The sequence below is a fragment of the Schistocerca nitens genome, chromosome 11 (genome assembly GCF_023898315.1).
Source record: "Schistocerca nitens isolate TAMUIC-IGC-003100 chromosome 11, iqSchNite1.1, whole genome shotgun sequence".
NCBI classification, from domain to species: domain Eukaryota; kingdom Metazoa; phylum Arthropoda; class Insecta; order Orthoptera; family Acrididae; genus Schistocerca; species Schistocerca nitens.
Window position 1 is genome coordinate 65,310,880 of NC_064624.1, and position 21,501 is coordinate 65,332,380.

A 21,501-nucleotide genomic window follows, 5' to 3' on the forward strand; every position below is an offset into this window, starting at 1 on the left:
CAGAAATGACGTCTTTGAGGATGTCTACATCCAAACTGGTATCAGTGATCATGATGATATTGTGGCAAGAATGATTACCAAAGTACAAAGGACAACTAAAACAAGCAAAAAGATATGTGTGTTCAGTAAACTAGATAAAAAATCGGTAGTGTCATTTCTCCATGGGGAACGTGAAACTTCCAGCACAGGGCGGGAGCATGTAGGGGAACTATACCTCAAGTTAACGGAATGGTTCACCATACAGTGGACAGATATGTATGCAGTACAACAGTTCGTAATGGGAGGGATCATCAATGGTATACAGTCACTGTAACGAAACTTCTAAAGAAACGGAAACTAGTGCATAACAGGTGTATAACAAGGAACAGCACTATAGATAAAGAGATGTTGAATGAAACACATTTCCTTATTAAGTGGACAATGTCCTCAGTGATTACCTTTGCAGAATATTGTCAAATGATCTTGTACAAAACCCAACGAGATTCTGGTTGTAAGTAAAGGCTGTTTGTGCCACCAAATTTAGTGTCCAGTCCCTAGCGAATGAGACAGGAACTCAAACAGAGGGCAGAAAAGCAAAATCTGAAATGCTTAACTCCGTTCCCAAATGTTCCTTTTCAAAGAAAAGCTAGGAGAACTGCCCCAATTTAACCCTTGTGCAACTGAAAGATGAGTGAAATAATTTTTAGTGTCAGTGGTGTTGAGAAAGAACTAATTTCGTTAAAATTCATTAAAATTGCATAAAGCTCTAGGCCCCAATGCAATCCCTGTCCGATTCTACATTGAAATTTCGGATGAGTTCCCCAGGTATTGCTCACATAGGGATCATGAGAACAGGATTAGAACAGTTACAGCATTCACACAGGTGTTCAAACAATCGTTCTTCACCCGCTCCATATGTGAATGGAACGTGAAGAGACACTGATAACTGGTAGAATAGGTCGCACCCCTTGCCATGCACTTCACAGTGGTTTGTTGCTATTGATATAGATGTATATGTAGATGATGGATGATGTTTTTAAGTTATTACAAAACGTTCCTGTGAAACAGCAGTAAATAACAACTAAAAGACATCAGGCATCGCTTCCAAAACACTTATTTCTTAGGTTGCAATTAAAAAAACAATTTAAGAGGAGTAATCCATGCCCTTGTTGGGAGAAATATTATTTTGTATATTTTTCTGGTTATTACAATGGACATGGGAGAAATACATCAACGTCTGCATGATTACTCTGCAAGTCAAACTTAATTGCCTGGCCGACGTTTATTCGAACCACCTTCAGACTATTTCTATAGCATTCTGCCCTCTAACAGTGCGTAGTAAAATATTTCTATATGTTCTCTGATTTCTCTTATTTTTCCGATTACCATTTCTACCTCTGTACGTTGGCGACAGTAAAATATTTTCACATTCATGGGAGAATATCAGTGCTTGAAATTTCGTGAAATGATCTCGCTACAAAGAAAAGCGCCTTTATTTTAATGACTGTCATACCAACTCGCTTATCATATACATGACTGTCTCTCCACCATTTCGCGTACTACAAAACGAACTGCCATTCTTTGGTGTTCCTCGACGTCCTCCTTCATTCCTGCCGGATAAGGATCCCATAGTGCACATACACTCTCTAAAAGAGGTCGGAGAAATGTAGTGTAGGCAGTCTGTTTAGCAGATCCGTAGCATCTTCAAAGTCTTTTGCCAATAATATGCGGTCTTTAGTTTGCCTTTCCTTCAACATTATCTACATCATCATTCCAATTTAAGTTGTTCGTAATTCTAATTCTTAGGTATTTGGTTGAATTGACAGCTCCTAGATTTGAGTAATGTATCATGTAACCAAAATTTAATGGATTTCTTTTCGTTCTCATGAGGAGGACCTCACACTTTTCGCATCATGCAGATATTTTGCCTCAATCATTTTCCATTTGGTTTTGATCTTCTGATGACTTTACTCCACTATAAATAACAGCATCATGTGCAACGATTAAAAGGGCCACCCAGATTATCCTCTAAATAATTTATGTAGATTAACAACGGTACAGGGCCTATAGCACTTCCTAGGGGAAAATCACTTTTGTTTGACTCGATGATTTTCCCTTGATTACTACATACTATGATCTTTCTGACAGAAAATCATGAATCCATTCGCATAGCTGAGGCAACTTTCCATAGACATGCAGTATGATTACAAGTGTCTTCTGAGAAATGGTATCAAAAATTTTCAGTATATCTAGAAATATGGAATCAATTTGAGATCTGTGGAAAGCATTTGCCTCTTCACCTGAATAAAGAGTTAATTATGTTTCAGTGAAAAACATAAATTTTTTCTGTTTCAATTTATTTGTTCCTCCTCTACTGCATTGCTCTGTGTTTGTTGGTAAAAAATTTAATTTCGTCTAAGCTCAATGTGTTTTATAACACTCGAAGGCTAATATGTTTACGCCAATGTCTGTAGTATCTGTCAACTATTTTTGAATTCTCTGTAGTGTCGGAAATGTAGTTTGTCTTCTTTCTGGCTATTCGTAATAGTCTCCAGATTTGTTGCATTTCTTTCATCAGATACTCTTTGGGAGTGAAAAGGACGTGTCAACTTTGCAGTGCAGTCTATTCCTTTTCGAAATCTGCCATTTATCTGGGAGCAGTCTCGAAGGATGATAATTCTTCGTCTACATGTACATTTACACCAATGCTGTACCATCCATCTTAGGTGTGTAGCAGTTCTCTGTAACAAGTTTGCTTGTCAGAGGAATATCGATGTTTTCCTGCAGGGTATCACATTTTCCGTTTTTTGTTACTTTTATTTATGTGGTACGCAAGGTGGACTCAGTATACCTGAACAGTTATTCTATTTCACAAATACATACTAATGTCTCAGCACCATCTGCACCAGATACTCTGAGAACCCTTTGTGAATGCAGTACTCCATTCCTCTGAAATTAAACTCATTATGTTCTGAGAGATCTTTTCCCATTCTTGTGTCAAAGTATCTCACACAACAAGTGAAAATAATCACATATTTTCAGGTTTATAATTCAGTGAGGTTTTTTGAATGAACGACTGTTTCCCACCAGTGTTGCCAGTAGTGGCTCATGATCATACGTTCTGTGTGTTCACAAATTTATCGACTCAGATATGTAGTGAGAGTATGAAATTAATAGTATCTTCTGTATAATCAACATAATTACACAACTGCAGCCTTTGCCAATAATAAGAACAGTAGTAATAATAATAATAACAATAATAATAATAACAATAATATGCAAAACTTTACTGAAACAAGATTTGTTTTTGGTTGATTTTGTTATTTTGTACACAATTAAATACAGTTAAGGGCAACAACGAAATAATGTGCAAGTTTGGGTTACTCTCCGTTTCGCATTTTTGTGCAAATGGCAGTCTGCATGCTTTTTCATTTTTTTGGAGAAATGTACAAGATCCCTATCACATGCATTAGCTAACGAATTAACTGGCAGGCAGAAAATCAGACATTGTTACATTACACCCACACACCTTACGTTTATTACACACTCCTTTGTTCGCTTATAGTCACGCTTATTTGATTTCATCACTTTCTCAGGCAATGGAGGTGATCTGGGAAGCCCTAATTACTTTGCAGCCAACTTTTTCTTATAATTTTCTTTTCTGTTAGAACTTAAAACATATTCGACAGAGTTCATGTTGCCACTACACACGAAAGCAGATTCTAGGACAGTAAACAACCAACTCCTAATACAAACTACCGTTTATGGAAATGATTATATTCATGTAGTATTGTCTACCAACACTATAAATTGTTGTTGTTGTTGTTGTGGTCCTGAGACTGGTTTGATGCAGCTCTCCATGCTACTCTATCCTGTGCAAGCTTCTTCATCTCCCAGTACCTACTGCAACCTACATCCTTCTGAATCTGCTTAGTGTATTCATCTCTTGGTCTCCCTCTACGATTTTTACCCTCCACGCTGCCCTCCAATGCTAAATTGACAACAATAGAAATGAGGCGCTGAGTACCATACAGACCAAAAGCACACTATCATTGATCCCACATTTAACTAAATATCGAAGAAACCAGTGAGAGAGCTTTTCGCGATTGTTCATATTTACAATGTGGGCCTACAGCACAGATAAACCTGACCCACCATAAAATCAACAGCTATTTGAAGCATGAAATCATGCTACAGTGTCACAATTGACAATGATATACTTCATGGTTCTCAGTGCTTCAAACGGAATACTGTATGATAAAATCCATTGCTTAATATATTATATCTTATTCATAATACTACAAAATATATTTTTCTGTCAGCGTAAGAATAACATCTATTGATATCCGATCCAATTTTACTATATAGTGAGTCAATTGGCGTATCTGAGGAGTGTGCAACGATGTAATGGGATTTATGAGAAGCGAATGGCGAAAAGAGTCTGCAGCAGTCTGCTACCACTTGGGGCCACTGAAAAGAACTTTTAGTTGAATAGAAAGGGCTAGCTGTGCACACCATGAACCGTGCACGTTGTTTATCAAATTCGTACGTATCTGGCCCATAAGTCAATTGCGTCACGCCAGTTGTGCATAAGCAAAAGCTCCTTAAATCGCGTACAACTGAAGGTGTGCTCTCGACCGTGAAACCAAGTTTCACACACTCTATAGGAGTAGCAATGTAGTGCAGCGTGGTAGATTTAGCGCCGTATGTTTCAGATTATCACTTCTACATTACTTTTACCAAAATTCAAAGAAAAAACACCAAAAACTCCCAAAGGTGTCAAAAGTTATGGTGTTTGCATGCTCTCGTGCTATTACACAACAACTACCACTGAGTGTTTCTTTGTAAATACCACAACAATGTTACCCTCCCAACGTCTGTGGTCTGAGAAATTCAAGTCGACTCTTGCACTGCCCACTTGAGCTTGGTGGCATTATTTTACCTGAAATTCCATTCGATCTATTCTGTAACACTCCTTAGCACTTCCCCACATCGAAACATTTGTCGTTTTGGTACGTTTCTACTGTGATTTCTATACAGGTAACGAATATTGAAGATAGTGCGCATCGTCTTTTGAGCGTATGGTTCAGTGTGACTTCACGCAAAAAGTGTCTCAGAATGTTGTCTCATTTATGTCACATGCAGTTGCAAATCGTTGTAAAGTTAGTGGTTGTCATATGGCAGACAGGTCTGCAAGTCGAATCAGGTATCAAAGTAAGTTATTTTTGTCCTGTGAGAAATCCGATCTTTTCTTCTGTTTTAATTATTAGCCTTATGGCCACCTGATTGCACAATGCAGTTGCACCAAGGCCTTGCCTGGAGGCACGCACAGAGCCTGTGACCAGCTCAATAGGCAATGTCACAGCAGGGGTGATGCAGGGAGTCTCAGCAACCACAATGAATGAGTTTTCTTCGAAAAGAAGCCGTAATCAGGGGGGTGATGACATTTCCCTAGCCTTCTGAAAGAAGTTACTACACCATTAAAGCACTGTCAATGATGTGAAGTTGCTGATATGACAGGCAAGATGGAGCAGTGATGTCACGATTGCTCTGTGGTCAGTCTGGACCCTGTTATTAATTACAGATCAGGAGCGCTACCATTTCCAAACCACAGCACATCAGCTTATACACATACTGCCAAATTTCGACAGGTATTATGAGTCCTCACCAGACACTAGTTAAGAGGGGAGGTCCACGTCAGTCCACTAAATGTGTAGAAAGCTGCCACTGTCAGACTCTGCTTCTGCCAAGTGTGGGCCTGCTACCTGTACTGCATCTCAATGCTGCTGACTTCGCACCCACTAGCAAACCACTGACCACTACTTGTCACCTAACCTGGTGTTCTGTGTTCCAGAGCCAAGGTGCACTCGACTGAGCACGTAAACACTGTCGTCGATTATCTTCTCATGTGGGCAAACACAGTAGTTGTTTTCCATTATCTGTGTTGGCACTCATCATCGCTGTGAATCACCGCCATCCACACTGAGTCTACAGTCTCATTCTGCACATTCTGGCGTACCTCAGTCCAAGCTGTGTAACTGTGTCAAGTCTGTCTGACCTTTGTTGCTGGCTGCCACTCGCTGTCTAAATCGGCATCTGTGCTGCTGTGCTGACCACATCGCTTCACCTGACTCTACATACTGCCAGATATACCAGGCCATTGCTGAGGCAAGCCTGCTGTCACTGTCTGAGTCTGTCCTGTGACTTGAGGATGTTGCCCTCCTTCCAGGAGCGTCACGAGTGTTGTAGTTTGTTATGGAATAAAAGGAATTTTCAGCTATGCTTTTTCATCACGAAATGTTAAGACAACAATCTGGTATCAACGCACCATGTCACTGCAACACCGCCTACAGTAACGTACTGCAGGCCTCCTGACCATCCATTCTCATGTGATTCATTTTTCTTTCACAGACGTTCACAATTAAAATCGTGTAGGTCTTTGCTCTTGAAAAACAAGTAAACAAGCTACCGCCATTATAATTCTTTAAGGTAATTTTTGCAAACAGAAAAACAACACAGTATTTCTTTTATGTGTGGAAATGAGTAATTACAATTTCTTCTATGTCTGCTGCTCTTGTTGCTGCGATTTGCTTCACATCTTTATTGAGTTAAATTATCTGTTATTTATATAACTCTGATGCTGCAGCCTGTCCAGATAGCCACACATGTTTATGTACCACATACAGGATTTGGGGAGGCGAGCCAACACTAGTTTGAATTAGCCTCATGGAGGGCTGATGAACCAGGGTATGATTTTTAGGCGATTTCCCAGAATCAATTATGTAAATACAGGCTGGTTAGTGTTGTCGTACCTCAGATACTCACTACACTAAAATTTAAAACAAAATGTTCTCTCATTTTCACTTGAAATTTACTCTACATGCACACACAGAGGATATACAGACTCAATAGTGGGGGAATAGTGGCATCAGGAAGGGCACACAGTCACCCACTGTCACTAACATTACCACAACCCAAACAAAAATGTCAACCCCCATCGTAAAATGGGACAAGGCAAGCAAGAATTAGAGAAAAACATGTAGTTGTGACTATGGGAGATAGAATGTTCATAATATTTAATACAAGCATTTGTAAGTTTTTCATCCTTGTTAACAGTTAGGGCTACAGTTGTCTTTTACATAAATGCTCTGCTATCTTTTTCTCAACCTAGTTTCATAGGAATATTAGGTTTTATTGTAATAGGTTTTAAAATGAGCACACTTCATATGCCACCATCACAGTGTAGACACTCTTTTGCTCCAATATGGCAGTCTTATGCTGCCATCATCTGATCTTCTGTAACTTGCTATAAAATTGCCATGCTACATTACATGAAGTCAAAGCATAAAAGGCATTCTGCATGTATAAATTTCATGATAAAAATCTAGTTGATGAAATACACGCAGTTGGTAAAATGCACACAAATGGTAAAAAAGCACACAGCCAAAATCCTCATATTGTCCATGCAAGTGGTGGTGAATATTATCATATAAAACTGCCTGCACTCTGATCTCAGCATATGAAGTGCGTTTATTTTCAGCCATACTGGTCGCTCCACAGTGCAGCATGTGTGCCTCACACAACTGATTTTGACACAGCATATCTCTGTTTTTCGTTTTTGTGAGAATTTTATGCTGCTGTATACTGGGTGTTAAAACGTACTCCACTTTGTTAGATGTGGTAGTATGAATCAAAACAAGACAAAAATGTACAGTCAATATGGACTTCAAAATGCATACGGTAAGAACTATGAGAACTTGTTCATCTTTTTCACTGTGAAACACATCAGCTCTTCTACTGCAACCTTTATACTACCAAATGTTAGCAAACATGTTGATTGGTATGAGGTATCATTAATTCCAAACAATTGACTTGTCTGCACTGCTAGACAATATAGCATTCCACCAAAGAGAGATGTATGAGAACACCACTTGGACAATGGATTTTATGAGGTGACCCAGTACTTTGGCCAGGTTAATCCCCCAACTGCCATCCCTTGAATTTTTGTTTGTGGAGACACTTGGAACATTTGGTGCATGGACGCGCCATTAACAATGTTCAGACACTACAGAAATACATCATAAACATCCGCCAACACATCTGTCACACACGAGAGTTTCTCCACAGGGTGTGGTTACCCAAGATTCCCTAAGACATAGATAGAAGCTTGCGTTACTGTGAATGGACATCATAATGGACACCTCCTTCAGTGATGGCTCACAAATGCTGGCTGTATACATTAGCAGATGCATTGGAAGCTCTACTGTCCCACAATAACAGAATACAGTCGTCTTGTTTGCTGCAATCTACTCATTTGTTTACTACCTTCTATAGACTGTTCAATTTGTTTGGTAGCTTTTGGAGAAAAAAAAAGGCTTGCAGGAAAAGAGATGTTTCACAGTACGAAAATCAACAAGTACTCTTATTTCTTGCGGCGGGATGTAGTGGGTTTTGGTAAAAAAAATCGATTTTTTAAAAAAAACATTTTCTTGATCTACAGAGTTTAATCTATGTTTTGTGTGAATTTTACCGTGATAGCAACTTCAGAGAGGCATTTAAATTGTTAAACTGATTAACTCTGCACTGGCAGCCACTCCCACCTTTTCCAACATTTGGGAAACTGCTTGCTTCAGCGGAATTTTTATCAGTGTGAAGGCTATATTCTTTCGATATCTTCGGCTGACATTTATAACTCTGCCTGAAAACTTGCATGTGGTTTATTTACGTTTTGACCATACTAACACATATTAGTAGGTGTGGGTTGAATTCGCAAACCTTTACGTGGAAATAAAGATTTATGCTTAATGGGTGGTGGAAAAACAGTGTATAGGAATTGGAGGTTTCATGGAAATCGGTTTACAAACAAAAAAGAGGAAGCAACTCGAATTGAAGAACATAAGCTCTCAGCTTCAGTTCTCAGCTTCTTGATAATTGTACTGGTTAATGATGTTGATATGAATTCCGCTGGATTCAGACTTATTGATTTAGAGCTTCTCTGCCAGGCTGTAAAGTTTTCATGTTCATGTTTCTTGCAAACCCTGATTTATTGAGGAAGTGTCTTCAAGCAAAGACACAATATGCAAATGAAAGACTCAAGAATTTAATTTGGATTAAATGCTCAAAAGGACCATTCTGTGGACTTGAAGTACTCAAAATAGGTGTCTATGATGCAGTTTTATGTTACAACAACGGAAATAATGGCAGAACTGAAGTGATGGATAGAGCTGGTGTAGATCCTGGTGTGTTTAAAACAAAATCATTTTACACCATCGATGAGGGCTGGGTCAAGAAAGCTGACAGATCAGTGTCTGACCTGTAAAAAAAGGGGCAGGGAGATTCGGAAAGATAAAAAATCTGGAGGATGTATCAGTATGGACGACTTTAAAACTGAGGTAAGCTTATTACATCTAGAAGTATGATAAGAAAATTTTTGAACCTCATGTGTGTGTTTTACATTTCTCACGTTATTAGAAGCATTTTCTCAGAAAGTATATGCGCCAATGGTATGAAATTTTCTGGAACTGCTTGCTACTAAATTCAAATTTTTAGATATGTAGATTTTTTAGATATGTAGAAAAAAGTTTATTTTGGATATTTAAAATCAGAAACTCTGTTAATAATACAATTTGTACCACAAATTAATAACTGTAGTTCAGCGGTCTTGTAACCTTCTCAGAACACTGAAATAGAGTTTTCAGATTAATTGCATGATTAGAATTTAAGTTGAGCTTTTTCATAAAAAAAGCCAATAAAAAAATAAAAAATTCAAATTTCCGGCAAATATTATTCCTGCATATTTTATTATATTTTTCCGTTAAAACACAGCCCTTTTGGTTTACACATGTAGAATTTTAGATTTGTACATTAATAAATATGGCTGTAACGATTTTTTAAATAAATGTTTGCATTTTCCATTATATCCCCCCTTAAGGTACAGTACGTATTTTAGAGCCTATGTCTCCTACACAGTTCTTGTTATGATATATACTACTGCCTCTCATAATATGGAATACTAGTTTCTAAAACAATGTACACACTTGTTTTTGAATTTGTCCCCTTTTACTGTATTTTCTTCTTTCTTTTAATTCTGTTGTGGACTGGGTAATAAATTTTCAAATTTCTACCATTTTTGAACATATCGTAAGTTTTGCACAGTATCATTCTATTCATAGTAAATGTACTGGCACTTTGTCGGCCGCGGTGGTCCAGCGGTTCTAGACCCTCGGTCCGGAACCGCGCGACTGTTATGGTCGCCGGTTCGAATCCTGCCTTGGGCATGGATGTGTGTGATGTCCTTAGGTTAGTTAGGTTTAAGTAGTTCTAAGTTCTAGGTGACTGATGACCACAGATGTTAAGTCCCATAGTGCTCAGAGCCATTTTTTTTGTATTGGCACTTTGTACTTCAAATTAATTTTGATTCCCACAGTTAAAATTATTATTGCTTACTACATTTATCCTCAGTATCAACACAGCCTTCTTATTTATGTTGTTGTTACTACCACCACCGCTACCACTACCAAAATATATGGCCTTTTGGCTACTTTTACTCACGTCACAGTCGGCCATTAATTGTATCCATTCTTCTCTCTTAGCCTCAGATATTAAAGAGAGGACATTCTGTGCAAGGCTTGATGTGGCTTCACTGAAAGGATCTTCTTCCAACTCCCTGTAGTACTCTTTAAGAAGAGTGGTCGTTTCATGTGTTATACCCTTGATATATTTCATTCTGCATCCGCTTAGAATTGATGCTCGGGAGGAGGCATTAACGATGTTAACAAAATTCTCATATTGATCTATCACAGGACCTATAGATAAATTTTCTCATCTAATAATTTTGAAGATTTCTGCCAATCAGCCGTTTTGAAGTTGTACCTTCGTCTGAAAGGGATTTCTTGAGGTCTTACTTGTGGGAGAACTTGACACATAATAGGTCGACGTTGTGTACTCGGTATGGGCTTACAGGCGGATTTAGTGCAGGTATTAAAAATACTTTTACTAACGAAAAGCAGATACGGATTATAGCCAGCATCCACTGTAGAAGGAATGAGGTAGTTTGCTGTCATGAAGGAGTGAGAGATGGAAAGTTGCAGCCCACAGGAGGACAGCCTCACCATTTTGATGCCCTTGAGTGTACCCCCAAGCAAGGTTGTGACTGTTGAAACCAGGTATCACAATAGAATCTTTCCCTGCAATAAAATTTTCAGGTTGGGTGAAGGAAAAATCTGTTGCTGGAGGTTTATATGCTGATGTGACTCTACAGTTACTTAACAGTAATAATTTCATTATTGTTATCTGACCGACGAATACTACAGACTTCAAGGTCAGGTCTTATAAGGATGGCGCTTCCATACTGTACATCATGTGTTTCAGCAACCAGTTTCATTCCAGGAACAGAAGGACATCTCTGCTGGGTATCTATGTATTTCTTCAACACAAGATATCACAGTACTCAGTGTGGCACGTCTTGCAAGAGTTGTTGCTTGCAGGAAGGTATTCCTTCAATATTCATGGATATTATAGTCAACAGTGGCCCAAAAACGACTGTTGATTTGATGACTCTAATACTTCTGGTGTGAAAGGATCGGCTGCCAGGTTATTCTAACATTTCCCAGGGTACACCTGATTGCAATTCATATCTCCGTATTTATCATCAAACATTGCAATCTTCAGGGAGGATCCTTTCGTGTACCACATTATTAGATGAGGCCTTAACTCTGGAGAGATCATAATTATTTGTAGTAATGCAAATGCTTAAAAATGTCCCATAGCATGCTTTACGGCAATATTTGTTGAAAATCAACTAACCTGAGTATAATCAAACAGACTTAGCTAATGGAACATCCACAGGGGGATACTGGTGTACCTCAATCTGTTCTTTATGAGACAATGTATGAATTGCATACGTCTACCTCACGTGCCATGCACTGTAACCAAAGATATGAAACAATGTCGATGTGCAACTGCCTAGCTCCAACTTGTACAAATTTGTGGGTATAAATGTATGAGTGAGTTACACCTGCAGTCCTATGTGGCACACTATTTAACTTACCCTTAGTAAACGTAGCCACATTAAACATAAACCATAAAAAATTTTAATAGCAGGAATACGTAATACAGAATCCAAATAAGTATCATGAATCTGCAAAGTATTTTTACAATTTTATATTTTAGTGAAAAGCAGCTTTTCTAGCTTTAAATGAAACCTGTATCATCTTCCAACAAACTCCATTCACTCAAGGAATTTCAAACAAAAAGTACTCCAATTCTGTTTACAACAACATTTAAAATCATACTTTCTTGATTTATGATTCAGTTTGGACTCAAGTTAACACTAACAGTCTTTCAACAGATGTCTAACAATACAGGTTTCAAAAAGATCCATTTTGGACAGGAGTGCAACGCAACAATTATTGTGTCGAAATAATGTTCTTAAGAACTTTTTGGTTATAAAATGCCACCCATATTAGCTTGAAGTGCAGTGGTGATAATGTGAAGACATTCATTACAGCCTTTATGGAATTTTCCACATATATTTCAGCAGAAAACATGTAAAAGTGAGCAAGAACATCATATGATGATGGCAATAATAACCAGTTACTAATAATGACATTTGTTTCAGTCTTATTATATAAATACCACATTACAACAATTAATGGCACTTTATTTTGACAAAGTAGTATTGTCAATATTTCCCATTGCTTCTGTCACTTGAACTCCTATTTTAATATATCACTGTGGGTTACTTAATTTCTGTTCAGAATCTTTAGAATCATCACAAGCGTACTTTCAGTGATGAGACTATTAAAACAGAAGAGTTACAAGCCAGAATTTAAGCTTCATGTGAGTATAGTATTGTAAGTTTGTGAATTCAAGGCTCTGTTCTTACCTGAATAATAATAGTAATGATGTTTGTCTCAGCAAGCTTTCCTGAGAGAACAAAATATTTTTCTGTTTTCATTAAAATAGACCAACCACAAAAAGCACAGTACCAACAGGAACTGAAGTAGCAATATGCAACTAAGTAGCTGGACAGAATAGCGTAACAACATTACTATAAGGAGAATGACACAATTTAAAATCCATGCAATTTCTTTCCAAGTCACAACAAATATTTCTAATGAAGTGTGTATGAGGATGGGAGCCCACAAACTATAAATAGATCAGCATTCCCTAAATATTTAAAAGCCACTGCAGCATTGCAGCCTAGATAGCAGCACACTATTACGTTGCAAGAACCATCATGAGAGATACATTCTCATTACAGTAAAAAACCACACAGCTGAAAGTGTCGGAAACCTCAGAAACGCCTATCACTTAATAAAAATAGTCTCAAGTTATTAAAAGTATGACAAAACTTAATAAACGAACTACCTTACACCAATAATAAATTGGTGAGAAATCGAAAACACTGACCAAAAGCAAACATTATGAAATATAAGACAAAGCATTAGTAAAGATTTCTGAAAACCTCACATTTACTCAGAGAAATTATAGAAAATACACACTATGAAATCATGTTTAAAGAAGATAAAAGACAACCAAAAAAATCAGATTAAAACAAAGCAATTAGAAAGAAAGCACATTTAATGAATTAACTTATTACAATAAAAATTATGAATTTGGATTAAATTCATATTCTAGTAATCACACTGAGCTCTTTCAACTGTCCTCGTGTTTATACCAACAATTGGAATTATAACCTGACACTACATGATGACAGTTTTGCCACTGATGTTTGTACAGTAGTTACATGATATTTAAAAAAGACAAATAATTAAAAGATTTGATGCATAAAATTAATCTTCATTTAATCAGAATTATGTACAGGGATTTTTAATACAAATATTTTTCACAAGAAATATGGCACTTAAACTGACAATAGTGTATTGGCATAAAATTTAACGAAACATGAATATTTGAATTACTACACAATTTACCACAAGATCCTTTTGTGTCAAGATACACTGTTGATCCAAATCATTATACCCACTTCCCTAGGAGGAGTGTGTGCTACCCAGTGGCATTTTCGTTATGTCAAGTAGTAACGAAACTATATAACCAGCAATGAATGGGTGATCATTCTAGTTACAGTATGTGTAAAAAACTGGCATAAATAACTTTGCCAAAGAGCAGATTGTTTTGCCTGGTGCTTGGGTAAGTGCATCTAAAAAACAGTGCATCTGGTTGGCTGCTCAGATGCTTCTATCATTAGCCTCTATGGAACATCGTTGAAAGATGGTACATCCACAATTTGACAAAAGGTTGTAGGATTACCATGCATTACCTAGAACAAGGAGATCAGAACCTAGCTGCTCTGTATAGTGGGACTGATGGCAATCTGTGGAGACAGGAGAAAATGCTTGAGCAGGCACAAGAGTTTCAAGCTATTCAGCAGACACTGTTGAACATGAGGCCCCAAGTTACATAACAGCTTTGTATTCCCATGTTGCTCTAACAACATTGTCAGTTACTATAGTAATACAAATGGGATAATTGAGATTGGACTACATACCAATAAAGATGTGTCACGTGTTGGGGTAAGTGACATTTCTTGTGGACCAGGTCAATGGTTGTGCCCAGATGTGCCATCATCCAGATGAACAGTCGTTCAACACATGCACAACACAACAGGTGCAGAAAGATGGGGGCAATGTCATGCTATGGGGGATATTCATATGAGACGCCAAGAAACAGCTGGTCATAATTGGAAGCAGCATGACAGATGTGGAGAACACGAACGTAATTGCAACCTCTGTGTCACTTAATGGTTGATGTATTCCCTGGTCACAATCACAATGCCAGAATCACACTGCAATGGTTTGAGCATCATGATAGCTCACACTGTTGTCTTTCCCACCTCATTAGATCATTATGAAACGAATTTGGGATGCTATTGCACACCAACTACACAGCAACAAACTGATAGCCTGCAGTAAATGGGAACTGTGTGAGGTGTGTGTAGACATATACAATTTACTAGTGGAACACTAACAGAACTAATGAGTCCATACCATACAGAAGCACTGTTGTATTGCAGTCTGAAAGTGCTACTAGGCAGATGATTACAATTTTTGCCTGATCTCTGCATACTTGCCACCATCAGTTATTTCCTAATGTAGAAGTAGCATAGATAGTACACATGTGTGCAAATTTTGATCACACAAATAGCATTACTATTAAGGAGGCATACCTCAGTAACATGTTCGCATAATCATGATATTTTTGTATCTTTCTCCATCGTTGAGAAAAATAGCCTGAGTGATGGACATGTAATAAACACATTTATGCTGTCGCCTGGGTACTGCCTACAGCTCCATCAATATTGAAATGGCAGTTTCTTTCAAATAATTAGCAACATTCTGGTAAATTCTCTTGAAGAATATGGAGTCGTGGTTACTGCATAGGACTTCTACTCAAACGAGTAACAGATATCTCTCAATGCACCAATTTCTGGTAGACAGATCGTTATAGCATGGAGCATTTACAACAAAAAATTGCAATTGTGTGCTTCATATATTGTATTTAGTATGCAACTTCTTTGAACATGAAGCTGTGAAAACGGATTTGTCATATTTTCTGTGACCTTTCTGTAGCACATGCGAACAATATTCATAACACACTTGTGGTCTCCTTTGAACATGTTTAAGTCTACAGACCTCTCTATGTAATATATATTATTGCATGCTTCTAAAGATGCTAGACCGGAGTAAAAGATTCCCAGCAAATATCACTTCTGTGTAGCCTTTTTTTCAGTGTGTAGTGATAGCTGTTTCTTGAGGTTACTCGAGTTTTTATACAATTTGCCATAAATACTACATTTGTGTGGTCATTTACCGGTGTGTACTTTCCTTGAGATTACCAGAGTAAGATAAATATTTGCCGCAAGTATCATATTTGCAGGGGCTCCTTCCTGCGTGTATTAATTTCTGTGTTTTTAGATGACCCAGTTCTGAAAACGATTTGCCACCAACATTGACTTAGTGTGGTCCGTGTTCAGTATGTATTAATTCGTGTTGCTTGAGACTGCCTCATCGAGGAAACGATTTACCACAAACACTATATTTGTAGGGTCTTTTTCCAACGTGTGTCAACAAATGCCTCTTGAGATGGCTCGACTAAGTAAACGATTTTCCACAAACATCGCATTCATGGGGTATCTTTCCTGCATGTATTAATTCATGTTTCTTCAGACTGCTCGACTGAGTAAACGATTTTCCACAAACAAGGCATTTGTGGGGTCTCATTCCCGTGTGTATTAATTCATGTACCTTGAGATTACCCGAACCAATAAACCATTTGCCACAAACAGTACATTTGTAGGGTCTCTGTCCTGCATGTATTAATTCATGTGTCTTGAGATTGCCCGACTGAGTAAACGATTTTCCACAAACACGGCATTTGTGGGGTCTCTTTCCCGTGTGTATTAATTCATGTGCCTTGAGATTGTTCGACTGAGTAAACGACTTTCCACAAACACGGCATTCGTGAGGTCTCTTTCCCGAGTGTATTAATTCATGTACCTTGAGACTGCTCGAGTGAGTAAACGATTTTCCACAAACACCGCATTCATGGGCTCTCTTTCCTGTATGTATTAATTCGTGTCTTTTGAGATTGCTTGACTGAGTAAACGATTTTCCACAAACATGGCATTCGTGGGGTCTCCTTCCCGTGTGTATTAATTCATGTACCTTGAGACTATTTGAACGATTAAACAATTTACCACAAACATCACATTTGTGATGTCTCTTTGCACTTCGCACAGTGTGGACATTAACATGATCACTTGTACACAAAATTCCATAGTCATCACATCTGAGTTTCTCTGCATCTTGTGGCACAGTACGTGTATTGCATATGTCACTAAAGGATTTCCTTAAAGTTTTCCTGGTTTCCTTGGATGAAGATAGCTTCTTAGTCTGTTCCACGATTTCTTCTTGTACACTTTCTAAGGAGATGTTGTTTTCATGGTCATCACTGCATTCAAGTTTCTCACTGTTGGCAGCTGATAATGCTTGGTCACCCTCACTCATTCTCAAATGTTCTTTCAAGCTGTCATCAGTGGGAAATACCTCACCACATGACTTACACACATATGCAGGTGCCTGCACACCATCAATGTGGATGAAGATATGCATTATGAGTGTGTATTTTGAAGGGAAGCTCTGTAGGCAGAAACTACAGTTAAACTTATGGAATTCCTTTTCCCTGATGCTACAACTTAATCTCGTGCCACATAAGCTGTCTTCTTGTGAAGTCTGTAACTTGGTATAGTTATGAGACATACAGAAATCTGTTCTCATCTGTGTATCTATCTCCAGATCGTCATTGACCAGTCCTTGATGTAATGCTTCTTGATACGAAACGTTACAGCTGTCACCAGCACTTTGAAAGAAACTGAGGAAGGAGAAAAGAGGTGTGAAATGTTGATTTACACGATACAAAAAACAGTATTTCACCATCCACAAAATCAGGGACTATAAACCGAAAGATAAAAATGTGTGGGTGTCACAGATAACTTATTCAGTACATGTAAGTGATTTAAAATTATCATAACATTCTGCCAGAGCGATAGAATTTTTGTAAGGCAAATGATCACAGGAAATTCAATAACGACCAGTCTCATTCAGTGCTGACTGGGTTTCCACATTTTTTTAGTAGGTAATGTTATTGAAAGGTCTTGTAATATTTTTAAAATTCTGTTCAACAATCTTTTAGACCAAATTATTACTTTTATTAGATATAATATCCTCCAGTTTTTGAGATAACAGTTTCCACCCAATGATAAAGGAAAAGAAAAGAAGAGAAATCAATGATTTTAAAATTAAAATAAATCACTCTCTCCTAGTGGATTTTTCTTTGTTTTGGAGAACACTTTGAGCTTAGAGTGTAAATTCTTAAAAGCACTCATGATAAATTTGTTTCACAAAGGAATGAAGCATGGCATTTTATTTGATTCCAAATGAATCCCCAACTACCACAAACATCACATTTATTATTGGCTAAGTATTATGGCCATCAACCAGGTGGTCCACACCTGTACAGGAACACATACATAAATTTCCAGACTGACGAACAAATGTGAATGACACACACAAATTATTCCAACATTAAGAGTGTGTTGTTAGCAGCACAGCTTATGTGTAACCCTTTCTAATTGACATATTGTCTGTCAGGGAGGATGCCAATGCAGTTACAGCCTCCTATTCGAAACTATCTTCACAACTCCTGGTCTCATGGAGTTCCAAAACATCCTCAACTGAATGACACAACCCTATCAATGGTGACATCAGCACAAATCATGTACAGTCCATCCTACCATAGTCTTCTGCGAGCAAGTGATGGCAGTAGGTGCATGGTCTACCCATGTGATATCTGGGTCCAATCGTTCCACCTGCAGCTACTCCATTCCATCACCATGGAACTGGACATCTTTGAGATTCCCAATGAGGTTATTTGAGTGTGGATATGGCTGTGGATGTGTAGGAGCATGCACATACTTGCATGCTATTATTCTATCTTGATTGCTGTTTTGACTGTTTTGCTTTTTGATGGATGTGTGGTTTCAAGTAGCCAATGACAGTGAAACATTACAGTTTGCTTTCATCAAAAACTGAAATTTTGCTGCAGTAGATGGCTGTGCAAAGAAACATATTAAGAAATTTTTCTGTCTTGAGTTCGCTCATAGAGGTTAGCCTTAAAAGCTCTGAACAAAATAATCATTATCTCAGTTGTGCTGCAGATTGTTAATCTCTGTTTTCTTGGATATACTGCAGCTCATATAGTTGTGGTAAGGTTGGGACATGAGTTTAAATTCAAGGCTACAAAAGGCTGTCTAAAATCATCGGACACTAAGTTAACGTAGAATATTGTATCCCACTGACTACAGTACTGTATGTTGAATTCAAAAAGAACACGCCTTTTGGGTATGCCCTATGTAGGTACATTTCTTATACAGTTGCTTCCACATCTGTCAGATTATGAGAGTAGATGCCTGGTGTGCCCATAATCAAAGTGGCTGAAAACACCTCCCACTTTCAAAGCTTACAGATGACATAGATGGCAGGCACTGACTTTCCCCACACACTCCTATGTACACATATACAAGGACACAGCCACAATTACACACATTTCCAAAATATTATCAGATTAGGGAAAGGCAGTGTATTCCAGCCATTCACATTCTCAGGGTGGAGCAATATCCTTCAAATGTACACTGGATGTGAGTGCGTAGTTTCTTGGATTCTACAGACCAGGCATGCCACATGCTGATCGAATTTTTCTTGTCATTTGGCTTACAGTTGGTGAGGGCCACCTTACAGTAATTATTGTGCAATGTATCATTTTCCCCTGGGTTCAGTAGAACAGGCAAGATTGCTTTCTCACATAAAGCTGAAATTTTCCTACTACTTCAGCTGTTATGTAGCACTACTTGAAAATAATAAGTCATATCTAGGTTTATTGCGGCATTACATCCACCCAGTCTGAGCTATCTCCTTTTCTCCCCTCTGGTTTTTAAATTTGTTCCTGACTGATACAGCAGTTTTAAGGGCTATCACAACAATAATAAATCCTCCTCGTCATTACTCGTATTTTTGTTGAGCCAGCTGACAAAAGAAACTATGTAGACAGCTGTTCTGGGCTAAATATTCACTGTAGATGAACAACATTGGAACTATCACCAAGCTTTGCGAGAGGTGAATACTGTGGGTTGACACTTACCTCCAAAACAGGACAAGTGCACCAACAGTGTGGTGAATCTACCTTGCAATAATCATAGTCTGGTAAGATGTAAGCAATTTTGAATATCACCAGATGGTAAAACAATCCTCTGTTTGCTCCATGTGGTACCCACCTCAGTGACCTCCTTTTGACATGTGTATGTGTATAGGTTACAATTATAATTAAGCAGGATTAGAGATTAGTTGTGAGCAAACAAATAACTGTGCTGAAGTAAATTCTAGCACTTGTATTCAGAAGACATAGCTCATCTCACAACCTACCAGGAGATGCTGGCATTACACCTGCATATTACTGACATTAATATTATGAAGTGGCTGGCAAAATTTTAGGACAATATTAGCAATGCTTCTTGCAAAGAGGATCTTGGCAAATCAAAACAAAATCTATTGTTATCATTGAGAAACTGCCCTAAGAATTCATACAGCTAGTGTCTGATCTCAGACCTCACTTATCCCTCACACACAGCAAATAATACAGGTTGCCCATCCAGCTGTCCTTACCCCCAGTGGCAACCAGTCAGATACTGTGCCCTGACAGCATGGGAGTATTGAAACATTTACAAAGTGACTCATGTGAAATACAGTGATCTTCTACAAATATAAAGTTTCATTTACTCCACATGTTCTATCAAAACATGACTGTTCCATTGCAGTATAATAGATATTAAACCGATGATAAGCTTTTGTGTTATTACTACAAGGCATTAGGGAGATGACAATTTGAAGGTTTTCACTGTGGAACTTTGTGGTTCCATCACAAAACCATCAATGTTTGCATCACATGTGATTCATGGGATATAGGGTATTTGTACCTGATGCTCTGGAAGTGCCAAGTCTCATTATTTGGACAGTTATTATCTTGTATGTTTTTTTCTCCAGGGAGTATGGTGGTGGTTTAGGTTTCACGTATTCTGTATTTTGTTCTTTTGGGATAGAGTAGAACATCAAGTAACACCCCCATCAGGTGCCACAACCCTCAAGCCATCATCAAATGTGTTCTTGAAGACATTGCTAGTGAAAGTTCCAACACTGAATATACGAAGATGTCCCATTGGAACAACCTTCCCATAACAAAAGTGAATGACACAGCAAATATTCTAGTCTTTTGCTGGACAGTCATGGTTCAAGGTGGTAGAATTGTTGCAACACTTATGTCCCTGATTCATATGCAGCTTTCTGATATTTCTCATGGAGTTCCTGTCCTTTAAATGACACAGTGAAATCCCACAACAAAGCTTGTGATATTTGGGACTTATGGCAGTAACACATGCTGTCAACCCTTATGAACTTCAGTTTAATATTATATCGATTAACAGCATCGTACCATTTTAGTTATTCATAATTTTCCTCAAGAATGTGTTGCCTCATTTCTACCAGCCCTTCTTAATTGCTGTGTAACGTCTGAAAAATAACTTATGATAAACAATAACTTACTATAGTGTTGTGAGAATATATGATATTTAGTGTAAAATTAAGAAGTCTATCAGCATCTCCACAGCACAATGTCATGATTTCCTAATTTTGTGACTTTTTGGTAATAGATAAGTTATTTGACATGTTTCAGTTGTGTGCACCCACTTACCATATGAAACATTTATCTTGCCAAAGTGGAGTGACATGCCTGCCTTAATGAAACTGGGAGACATACAGTATGTAAAACTGCAATGGAAGGATATCTACGGAGCGTCCACACGCTAACATGTGGTTAATGAAGATGGATGGCCGGTCTTTCCAGTAGTAAAGGTACCAGCCACCACCATACCATATACTAGGGAAATTATTT

General features: G+C 38.0%; 1 protein-coding gene across 1 annotated transcript in view; it reads right to left on the reverse strand.

Annotated features, from left to right (window-relative positions):
- LOC126212637 (zinc finger and SCAN domain-containing protein 26-like) overlaps window positions 1–21,501 on the reverse strand; it is a 165,403-nt gene that overhangs the window by 38,539 nt on the left and 105,363 nt on the right. The window contains exon 7 of the mRNA XM_049940064.1: window positions 16,700–17,373. Coding sequence (XP_049796021.1) covers window positions 16,700–17,373 — 674 coding nt within the window. The remainder of the gene's footprint in view (window positions 1–16,699; window positions 17,374–21,501) is intronic.